General features: G+C 34.8%; 1 protein-coding gene across 1 annotated transcript in view; it reads right to left on the bottom strand.

Moving 5' to 3' along the window:
* The window catches only part of arb2a (ARB2 cotranscriptional regulator A), a 207,967-nt gene extending 196,154 nt beyond the window's left edge, over positions 1–11,813 (bottom strand). The window contains exons 1-3 of the mRNA XM_066711846.1: positions 11,744–11,813; positions 10,431–10,565; positions 6,472–6,573 (exon numbers count right to left, since the gene is read on the bottom strand). Coding sequence (XP_066567943.1) covers positions 6,472–6,573; positions 10,431–10,530 — 202 coding nt within the window. The 5' untranslated portion in view covers positions 10,531–10,565; positions 11,744–11,813. The remainder of the gene's footprint in view (positions 1–6,471; positions 6,574–10,430; positions 10,566–11,743) is intronic.
* Positions 11,814–12,110: the final 297 nt, after the last annotated feature.

Raw genomic sequence — 12,110 nt, 5'->3', positions numbered from 1 at the left:
AGAAACATACATACACACACATACACACACACAATTAAAGACAACTCAAATTAAAGATGAAAGTCTAAGTCTTAAAGCACATCTTGATTGTTTCCTTTCAAATCCATTGTGGTGGGGTACAGAGCCGAAATTATGACAGTTGTGTCACTGTCCATATATTTATGGGCCTAACTGTATATCTAAAATGGTCTGTTTGTTGAATCAGTATTTTCTTAATATTTGCTCAGTAGCATCCATCCAGATTTTCACGTATTCTGTAAATTCTGTTTTCAGGATATAGTCTACGTCACCTTCGCCACCAAAGCACCTGGATACTGATACTATATTAAATGTTGGCCTTGAAGTAAAGTGTATGCATACATTTTTAAAATAAAACATAAATTGCTACAAAACCATTCTTGACCCACCCTCAACATGGCTGAAAAATGTAAAATTATCAAATACTTGTGAGAGAACTGCTAATCTTGTTACTGCAGCATAGGGGTCATTTGGAGTCTTCTTTTGTGATGCCATATCATGTTCATATAGTTTTATTAAAGTGATATTACCTAAAAATGCATTTTTTTGCGCCATTTGACATTTCGAGAAATGCATTTTTCTGACAAAAGTTTTTTTTTTTTAATAGAATACATTTAACAAAGCACTGTTTCACAACTTAAAATAATTTATAAGCAATTTAACATACAATTACGCCAAACTATTTGATTAAGAATTATATTGAGTAAAATAACCTTTTTACTACATATTTGTTCTCTGCATATATGTTCGGATGGTTGCATCACCTGACATTTTGGGGCTTTGGAACACCAAAACTCAAAAATTTACTATATTTAAATAAAATGAAATACGTTCCAGATAAAGTAGATATAATAGAATAATTGTATATATTACATGTATTTATTTAAAAAATAGGGAAATAATGGACACAGAAAATGCACGTCATGTCACTGATCCACATTCATATCATCATCATCATCCTTTATCGATCCACAGCTGGATGTAGGTTTCTCCAAGATGTTTCCATATACATATGTCTCTTTTCCAAGTAAAAAAGAAAAGCTTCTTATTTAATCTTCCCATCTCTTATGTGGCCTTCTTCTAAGTCTTTCATTATCTCTTCTGAACAATTCTATAGCTTCTTCTGTTCATAATTTGTTCTTGCAATGTGTCCAGCCCATTGTAACTCTTTTGATAATGTGACATACTTGTTTGTCATTGTCCATGTATTTGTTTTTCTGTCCCTTTTCCTAATTCCAAGAATACATCTTTCTATGCTTCTTTGTATTTTCCATAATTTCTGTAACATTTGTGCATTAAGTGACCAGATTTCACAGCCATAAGTGAGCACCGGTAGAATTGATCTAATATTTTTCACTTCAGGCATATGGGTACATTTCCTTTCAACAGTGTGCCATTTCTTCTAAATGCACTCCTTCCCATTGTTTTTTCCATAATATCTCCATCTGCACTGATTGTTATCCAAGACAGATGTAACTTTCGACTTGAAGTATCCGTTGATCTACCAAAGTTAACCTTTCAGCATTAAAATCTGTGCTTAATATCTCTATATTAATATAACATTCGCAATTAACTAATTTAACATGTGAGAGATGTTACATGGATATACATTAGTGAGTCATTGTGGTCTCTGTTTTGCATACCTGTACAATGTTACCAAGTTCCCAGTTTACAAAGAAAGACAAAGAGAAGAAAGCTAGAGTCTAGGAGGTAATGTAATTTTACTCCAAATTAAGTCAACTTATTGTCATTATTTTACATACAGTGGGGGAAAAAAGTATTTGATCCCCTGTTGATTTTGTCAATCAATTTATAACTTTTTTGAAATGTGTTTTTCTGGATTTTTTTGTTGTTATTCTGTCTCTCACTGTTGAAATACACCTAACATTAAAATTATAGACTGATCATTTCTTTGTCAGTGGGCAAACATACAAAATCAGCAGATACTTTTTTCCCTCACTGTACATTCCTAAAAGTCCTTTGTACATATCTTAAAAAATGTTTTAGCATCAGCAACACATTGATGACTACAAAGTGTATTGTTATTATTGTTGTTGTATTAGTAATTCATATTATTAATGGCATCATTTTCTTCTACTGTACTAGCAGTTTTGTGTGCTCCTAGATATATGTAAAAGTCAACTTTAAGATACATTTAAACTTTGAATTGTGTTGACCATGTTTCCATAGTCAGATAATGTATTTTATCTGCATAAGGCAATTATACAAATGTCTTCACTAGATTTGAATGATGTATTCAATATTCAATGTTTGCATAAAGTCACAACTAGTATGTTGCATGTATCATAATCATGTATATATTTTAGCTACAAGAGTATATGCATGTTAGTTTATTTATTACTACTAATACTACTAATAATTTTGTACTGTTGGTTATTGTTTTGCATCAATATTTGATTTGCTTACATTTCCAAGGTTTTTTGCAACAACCAGAATAGTTTTGGTTTACTTGGTTGTTTTATCTTTACTTGTTGCTTATCGCCGAAGTTAATGATTTGGTAAGGTGATAATCCACTCCATTTCCCCATCCAGCAAAAGGGAACCAACGAAACTGCTGATATTCTACACAAGAAGGGTTTGATTTTGTTCTGGGATATTTCACAGGTCTTTTTATCTTATGGTATGGTACTGCACCAGCTATGGATTAAACTAGCATGTGCAATCATTTTGATTTGGTTTAGCCCTAAGTCTCATTCTGTTGTGACTTAGACTAGGGGCATGATTAAATCAAAAATGTTCGCAAAGTGCGAATGCGAAAAGTTGAGGAAGAGTTGCAGGAGGGAATCTCGCAGCTCAATTAAATCTAAATTAAATCTAAAATATGAGGAGCTGCGAATGGGGAGGAGACATGTTTTGCCAGTGTGGCTTCTGGGATGGGCGGGCAGCGCGAGAGGCACAGTGAGCCAATCACAGTGTCTGAAATGGAAGAGAAACCAGGGGCGGAAGAGCAGGACGGTCCTGCGAGAAGCAGCGATGGGTCAATAAAGCAGATAAACACAGCGATCTGGTGCTCCGTGCTGTGAATCCACAGCATAAATCTCCCAGCTGACACAAAACTACAAGCCTATACTTTGTAACGGTTACAAATATGAGTAGAAGAAAAAAATGTAAAATAAAAAGCCGTCATTGATGAAAGCTGTGTAGTTGTTATTATTATTATTATTATTATTATTATTATTATTATTATTATTATTTTTATTGGCAGAAGCCCTTACCTAGGCGTTATCTTTTAGCGGGTGGATTGGGTGAATAACAGATCGATGTAAATATTTTATTCAGCGTCCACTTCTCATCTAACACACAACGTTGCCACAATGTTGAATTACGTTGCTACAATGTTGTGGCAACATTGTGTGTTATCTGGGTTATGTGTAGTGGTGCAGATTAAAAACAAACTGTGACGCACCAGCTACAAAACTCATAGTGGTTACATTTATCATTGGAAGACACTAGCAACTAAATATAAGTCTCCTGTTGTGATGCCCGAATTCATCAATAACATCAACATACATTAGTGTCCTTATATACAGGTGCGCTGCCCATAAACACTTTCCTCTGTCATAGTGGAGCGCAAATATGTTGTAAGTAGTTTTAGCTCATTGAACATAACTTGTAATATGAGTACATTACAAGTGAGATAACCTTCAGAATTAATAAATACAGTGTTAAGCCGCCTGCTTCAACATATCTGTCTGATTGGCCTGGCGGGTGTCACAGTATCGGAGCTCTGAGTGCCTGAGCTGGCGGGTCCAACTCCCGCTCCGTCTGCGTGTATTTCTTTCAAAATTGCCATGGCACCGTGCCCTGCACTAAGCATGCCACTGCTGGATATGATGTTGTGATATAAATGCCTATTACAATTTTTATTATCATCACTTGAAAATTAACAGTGAGGTGTACATCAGTACAAAATACATAATTTCAATATCAGTCAATGCCATCTACTGTAAAAAGTAATAAGTACAAACTTTATACTCGGTGTCTCAATCTTTAGTACTGACAGTAGACCCTGCGCACCTGCGCACCTGCGCACCTGCGCACCTGCGCACCTGCGCACCTGCGCACCTGCGCACCGCGAGAGGCTTTAGACAATCCGCAGTGTCTAAAACTAGAGGACCTACAAGAGCATTTTCAGGTTGTTTTCTCGCAGATATTTTCTTGATTTAAAGTGATTTACAGTGAAAACGTAACCACTCCTACTGTATTGTTGGGCGGGATTAACTACAACTTTAACCAGCCGCTAATAGCAAACTACACAACTTTACATCATGGGATTTACTTTAAAAATTAGAAGAGATTAGCATCTAACTAAACATGAAAGCGCTACTGAGTACAGTGGTGTAGTTTTGTGAAAGCTGTGTTTTATTCTCTTGCATTGTGTTTGAGAGGAGCTGCGAGAAGGTCGTTTTGTGGCGCAAATCGGGTCAGATTTAATACCGCCATAGTTTAGCAGCGCGATTTCCATTTGCAGACATGCGCTAATGCTTCTGCCAGCGACTCGCAGTGCCAACAGTTTTGATTTAATCCTGCCCTAGGCAAGCATTCATTCAAAATAGAGCATAATCTAAAGATCAGTGAGTGTGTATGTATATAAATATAGGCCTATATACATTATATATATACACACATAATAATGTTTTAGCTACACTTTTATTATAGTGCATAGGCTTCCAGAAATGAAATATAAGGGAGTTGCAACTGCAGTGTGTAATGGGAATTCTCAGGCCCCAGGCACTAAGAGTGCCAAGGGCCCATTTCAGCACCCAAGGTTAATTTTTTTTTTTCTGCACCTAGATACAACACCAAGGTTATGTAGCGCAAAACCTTCAAAACACCAAGCTCAGGAGACCTAGCGCACAAGGTGGTTACATTATTAAAGCGCATCATTGTGCTTCATTTCAGATATAGAATGAAGGTAAAAGTTAATTTGTCTGTGTGCTTTACATGCAGTGCTCAAGTCCATGGCATTACAATTACTTGATTGTGACCAGAATGAGTGCAAATATATGTAAACTTAATTTTTTTAAATATGTTAAAATCAGTCAGCCTACAGGGCAAACATTTTATTCAATTATTCAGCAACAGCAAATGTGTTTTAACACTTTAAACCACATTACTTACACATGGCAACCATTAAATAAATCTAAATAAAAATTACACTATTTGCATTATCATTCGTATTTCAACAAAATGCAAATGTTAAATGTTTGCTTTGTCAAGATAATTCCAAACAGATACATAAAGAAATTGGTTTGAAAAAGGCAAGTGAACAACACTATCTTAACCTAGAAGATATAAATTATGCATTCATGGAAGGAAAAACTGAAATCTTTAAAATGGCAATGCCTAACAGAAGGAAGCTGAAATTATTATGAAACTGAACATGCAATGAAAGTTCAGCTCCATCGCCTTTACAACATAACCTCTCTGAGGAATATGCTTTCCTAACTTTTTTTTTCCATGATAATTAGCGTGCTGTTCTAATTTTTTAGTTTAATTAGGTGTACATAACCTTGGATTTCCAGTAATGAAAAAGCTGAGGGCTACTTTGCTGAAGCCGTCAGTCTTGTGATTAAAATAAGATTTAATAAATTAAATGAAATATGTTTATTTTATATATGTATTTTTGCAGTTAAGTCTAGCAGCCATTCAGAGAAACATAATTTGAGTACTGTGTGTGTGTCATCCTTCTATGTTCAATTTTTAAAGAGCTTCCCATATACTGAATATAAAGAACACATTTGCATTTTGAAAAGTATTAAAGCATTAAGACAACAGTGTCTAACTATTCACTGCAGCAGATTTGCCCTATAATTTGCCTTTGTAATATAAACTCTTGTTTTTTTTCCTTTTTTTAATGTATGTGTGTAGTACTTCTATAAAGCATATTGTTGTTTTCTCCTTCTTCTAGATCTCATTATCACTGTTGTCATCATAGACAAGAGAAGTTGTGAACACCTGGAGACATGCAAAATCAACATATCACACCATGTCTCATTTCCGGTGAGCTATTAAACTTGTAAGTCAAATAGTGTCCTGTCCTGACTAAATGCTCTTCCCCACAAAATATCAACATATTTGACGATTATGAGGCTGCCTGTTTTTTAATGCGACCCTTTCATAGTTCAACAGCAAACAGCTAAAAAAAATTAGTTGGCACTTTCAATCAATTCCAAAATAGGCAGTTTTCACAACCAGCTCCTTAATTATGTAGGCTAATTGAATAAAGTACATTAATCATACATTTAAATTACTAAAAAGACAAAAAAAATTGTTAGGGTGAATATTTGATTTTGCTGCTATAAACCAAGCTTCAAATCTTAAAATGTTAGCTGCAGCACTGCTTATGAAGATCATTTTGTTACTGCAGATCACACTGAGTATTAAGAAAGACTATTGAGAAAATTGAGAAAGTTGCAAGACTATACTTACTTTCATTGAAGGCATATTCAAAATCTTCTAGCGTCCTCGGGAAATCAAGAGGAGGCTCATCTTTCTTCATTAACTCATCTAGGTCTATCCTAGATAACAAATCTAAAACAAAATGTTAAAGAATATGAGGAAAACATACAGTGAATGATGCATTCTTAAAGGATATAATTTACATACATAAAAAAGGGACATAAGACAACAAGTTGGGAAGATGTCACCCATACTTTCCTGTTGTCTTATGTATGTAATTACAAAACGCATTAGTCTATTTGATTTTCTCACTTCAGCCAACAACTGGACGTTAGTTTATCACCATAAAACATATGCTTACAAAATGGCTTTCAAAATCTGCATCTACTGCAGAAGGCATAGAGAGCTTTGGCACTTCCATGCCATTCCTCTGCACTGCAAGTTCCAGCTAATCCCTAATTATTTAAGTGATCATCTGCAGAAGAGACAATTCAAGAATTAAGGCTCAATAAAAATCATTAGGCACTGGTTAGATCAAAGTCCAGCAATAGAACTAAATGGAAGTGCCAAGGTTTCCTCCCCTGATTCATACTGTGCTAGCATTGCCTCAAAGCCAAACAAATTCAGTGTACAGAGGTTGGGGTCTATTCAGCGGCAACTATGTGCACCATTGACAAACAATCCGTTTAAGAAATACATTCACTCATCTCTTATTTCCCAGTCTATGACAACTGCATGTGAAGGGAGCTGTTTGTTAATATGGGCAACTGGCAACAGTAAACTGTAATTGACTGGATAAAGAGATGCTATAGTTCATCTTACTGTTAAGACTTTCTTGCCATTTTTAATAAAAGAAAACTAAAGCAAAAATCTCAACAGGCAGACTAATGTCCTTGCAGATTCCAGTCACAATCACTTACAACCCCAGATTACGCTAACTGACAATGGCAACACATGATGGGAGAAAACAGCAAGATGTGCAGCTCATCTCCTTGGACTGTTACCATCCTCTGGCACGCACAGCACAGTTAATGGCAGTCTCCTGCTTTGGCAGGGCTGTTTTGGCTTTTGGTAGCTTTTTCAAGAGTTGTCCTTCCAGATACACACATGCTCACTGCTATTGCACCAGCTCCTAAATCAACTCTTCTGCACACCACTGGGAATCATAATGTGAAGAGTATCATACTTCTCTATTTTTGCAGTAAAAAAGGCTTGGGCACATAGCTATAAGATCTGAAATGTAAATGCATTGCCAACACGGCGCTTTTTGTTGTGCTGCTTTTTGTTTTAGTATTGTTTGTTTGTTTTGTTCACATTAGGTTGATTCGATATGTTTCATATGGGACACCCAGAAGGGTTTTCTTTCTCATTGCAACAAACAGATTCACAGTACAATCCCTAACCATTTTATTTCTGAAATTTGTCTAAAACCTACCTTTACACATTACGCATGTGGCAGGAATTGACTGTCTTGTTAATTAAAATTAAAAATGAATTGGGGCATGTGTTATGGGACAGTCGAAGGGCACCATTTTTTTAATCATTGCTTCCAATCAAAAACACAATGTGAACTTAGAGGAGTAGGCCTATGACCTAATCATACAGTGGCAATAATCTCAAAGACGAATTAAGAAGTTTTAAAATCATTTTATGTGTAAATACTAACCAAATAAAAAAAATGACTGAACATCAATTACATTTCACAAATAATACAATACATTAATGCATGCATGCACAATAATAATAATATGCATATTATTGCATAGTCAGTTTTTTCAACAAAATGCTTGTTATACATCTAAAGCTGAAAATAAATGTCATCTACCAGTGTTTTTAAACTAAATTTCTAAAGGTCACAGACAAAAACAAGAGTCATTTATTTTATTTAATCTGACAATATTGTATATTGTATGGACCATGTACCATAGAAGAGATTATCATATGGCAGAAACATTAAACTGTAATATTATGATCATGTAATTCATAATCACAGATGCTACTTGGAGGTTTCTTTGCAGTGATTTGATGTTAGAAAACACTAGGCCTTAAATCAGCCATTTAATGCATAAGTGGTTCTAGCAAAGAAAACATTTTACATATGTATGTGTTGCACAACTGATATTTATGTAATGTCATAAATTTCTACATTTTTCCATGCGTAACTATACTTTTTTTGACAGCACTCTAATGCTTCCAAGTCAATTTAAGCTAAGGTTTACTGCATTTCTCCTGTACAATGGCAAACAAAATAAAACAATTAACATTTTTTTATTAACAAACAAAACGTAACAATTTATACTAATTCACCTAAAAATATAATATCCATCACACTATGATGGATTTTGAAATTTGTATTTGAGCACCAAAATAGCCCACAGGGTGAAGCAATTTTGTAACTTTAGCACAAATTACCACTTATTATTGGACTCACCCAGTAAAATATATTGTAATTGAACCAACTAAACATTGGATATGTATGTAATTAAGGACATTAGGCCCTCTGTTAAAGAAGCAACAACCAAGTTCCTTCCAGCTTAATAAAACCTAGTGCAACTGTTAAATTAAGTCAAGTCAGATCAAACAGCTAAAAGTTAAAATATGTGGAAGGTTAGCATTTAATCTGTGCTTGTCACTTAAATGCTTTTTTCTGTTAGTATTTATGAGACCACCATAAATCATGCACTTCAAGAGCATAACAAGGTCTTCTAAATATGAGAGCTGCACACCAATAACAACTCTTTTTACCTTGGCAGTGTGTCCTGATAAAGCTTTAATTTGCAACAATAACCCCAAGAAGTTGTGCCATTGTTACAACAAAAACATTTGGAGTATTTTAATTATCATTATCATTAGCAGTAGTAGAAGTATTTAATCTGTATGAGTGCACAGAACAGAAAGTTTGTGTTTAAAGTTTTCTCCTAAATATGTAATGTCCATAACGAATGACTTATTCATCTGTCTTGTGGTTGTTCACGCGTAAATGGATGCATATCCACAGTATTAACTACAGGACTGCTGTCAGTGTTTCAAGCCCAACGAAGAGAGCACATTGTTTATGCATGATGCTGTGCAAGCATGCAGAGCACAGCTCCCTTTACCAAAGGAATCTCTGTGTGACCAAGGCCAAGCAAATCACCATACATTTCATACATTTTAGATGACCTTCGCAAATGTCCATCTCCACCAAGTCATGTTGCTGATGATACTTTCTCTAAATTACAAAATGCAGAACACTCGCAAGGAAAAAGTTTCAGATTTCAGAAAATTTTCAAAATGTTAGATTAAGGGCCAGATTAAATAAAAAAAATTGACCCACCCGATAATAGCAAACTACAAACCTGTACATCATAGCGGTTACATTTCTGATTAGAAGAAAGTGGCATCTTACTAAAAATGAAGCCACAACTGAGTACAGTTCTGTAGTTTTCTATTAGCGGATGGGTCAAAGTTTTGATTTAATCCAGCCTTAAATCTAGACTTGTCAGTCATTGATATTTCAGTTTTTTAAGTTCTTGAATATCTGTACACAAACTGTGTACATCTGAGTAACCCACGATTCTGTGATTAAACAACATCCATTAATTAATTTATCAATTTCTTTCAAACATATTACCAAGTGTAATGTATAGAAAATACAATGCATACTTTAATTCGTAACCTCAAGAGAAAGGGATTTGTTTTCACAAGCATTAGGAAAATGAAAAGCAAATAAATATCTCAGCTTTGTGTTGAAAGTGAGTAGGTAACTTTAGAATGTATACATATTATTTTCCATATTATTGAAAATTCTACAGAGGGAGTGTGTGTGTGTGTCTGCATAGTCACATTTCTTCTCTACACTTGCTATGGACTTCAAAGCCTTTTTTTCTAGTAAATCCATATGAAGGTTCACAGCAGTTCAGGTTAAAATAATAATAATAATAATAATAAATAGTTGCTGAATGCAGTTAAGAAACCAGTATAAGAAGATCTGTTTTTAAATTCCTTACCTTTAAGTGCTGTAGTTTTCTCTTTTTCCTCATGCCCCCCTAGCTGTGCCATCTCTGTCCACAAAATTAATAATATATAAGAATGGAGATTAACGAGCATGGATCTTCTTCCTTGGTTAATTACTGCAGGCTAACCTACATCAATTATAGAAAGAAAGATGGAGAAAAAATGTATTAAATAATTATCACACACTTCTCAAAGCTCTACAAAACAAACCTTTAGTTTAATAGATATTATTTATTGTATTATGTATAGTAAAACTTCCTAATATTCAAAGGTGAAGCAATAACATGCAACAAAGGGAGATCTTGAAATATTTCAGATGAGGTTTTGTTTTTAGTTTTAGTGTGTATTTATGTAGATACACAATGTATGTATTTAAAACTCAATGTGGTAAAACACAACACATTTTATGAGGTGAACTAAATCAAGAAGGCCCTTAAAGAAGGTTACAATTGTTCAACTCAAGGGTGAAGACTAATTGTGTAACTTACAACTACTTATCAATGAAACTCAATGGAAAAGCAGAATAAAGGCACTAACACAATGACAGCTCTACTGTGTTTGTATTGTGCCATGTGTCCAATTTCACCCCTTATCTGAGTTAGAAACAAAAAGAAAGAATATATCTTGTGACACGCTTAACCAAGTAAGAGGGGGACAGAGGTGAGTTTTAAATGCCGTTTTACTGAGGAAAACGCTTCACAATTAAACACTGATCACCTTCAGTAACCAGGATGATATGGTTTCGCTGGGTTGAAAGTGCATGAGAGCCCTTTCAAATGGTGGTAGCAGTTTGTGTTAGTCAAAAGGTGCATGTACAAAGACACAAAACCAATAAGCACTTTAATGTGTTTTCTTTTCATTTCTTTTTTTTTTAGAATAGCAGTGGGGAACATATTAGCCTAGTACACTGTGCATCGCAAGTAGTAAAAAAACAACACAAAATAATAAATGCAGCAAGTTAAATTATGATCCACCTTAAGGTTAGCAATATGAAAATCAGCTTAAAGGTGACTCTTCAGCCTTTAGCTTTTTTTTAACCGCCAGAGAAATCGCCCATTTAGAAAAATAAATAATAAAAAAGACGCAGGCCACTGTCACCCCTGTTGTTGTTGCCCATATTTCAATTCGAGTATGATATTTATTCCGGGCAATTAATTCAGTGGCTCTGAAAATATATACTAAAAAGATCACTTGCCAGTAGCGGTGCTTTCTCGAAGGCAATCTATGCGCTAACGCACTTGACTATAACAGAGACCCCCCCAAAAAATATTTTTTTACGAGCATGCATTTTGCTTTAGTCACATACCATCACAACTAGAGAGTAGAAAATACAAACATCCTGCATCCAGCTTCCTTAAAATCTCGCAGAGCGGACGGAAGCGAGTCATAGCGGAAGCGGAAGTGTCCGACGCCATGGAAACGGACAGCTGGTGGGAACATTTGAAAACAAAGCGTAGCGCCACTGCTTGAATCTTGTCTGAATTGAATATTGAATGTTATGTTATGTTGTTGTACTTTTTTTGCCATTATTATTAGTTACATTGTCTTATATTACTCATCGAGCTAGCTAGCTTTATAGATCTAACTAACTGTAAAGTGATATAACGTCTGCTTCTGTATTTGTGCTGTCCAGGTCAGTGACATATATAGTGATATATATGACTTTTCTACAG

Source organism: Amia ocellicauda, chromosome 8, assembly GCF_036373705.1.
Source record: "Amia ocellicauda isolate fAmiCal2 chromosome 8, fAmiCal2.hap1, whole genome shotgun sequence".
Lineage (NCBI taxonomy): Eukaryota > Metazoa > Chordata > Actinopteri > Amiiformes > Amiidae > Amia > Amia ocellicauda.
Note: the sequence above shows the minus strand (reverse complement) of the source record. Positions and strands in the feature narration are given on the sequence as shown.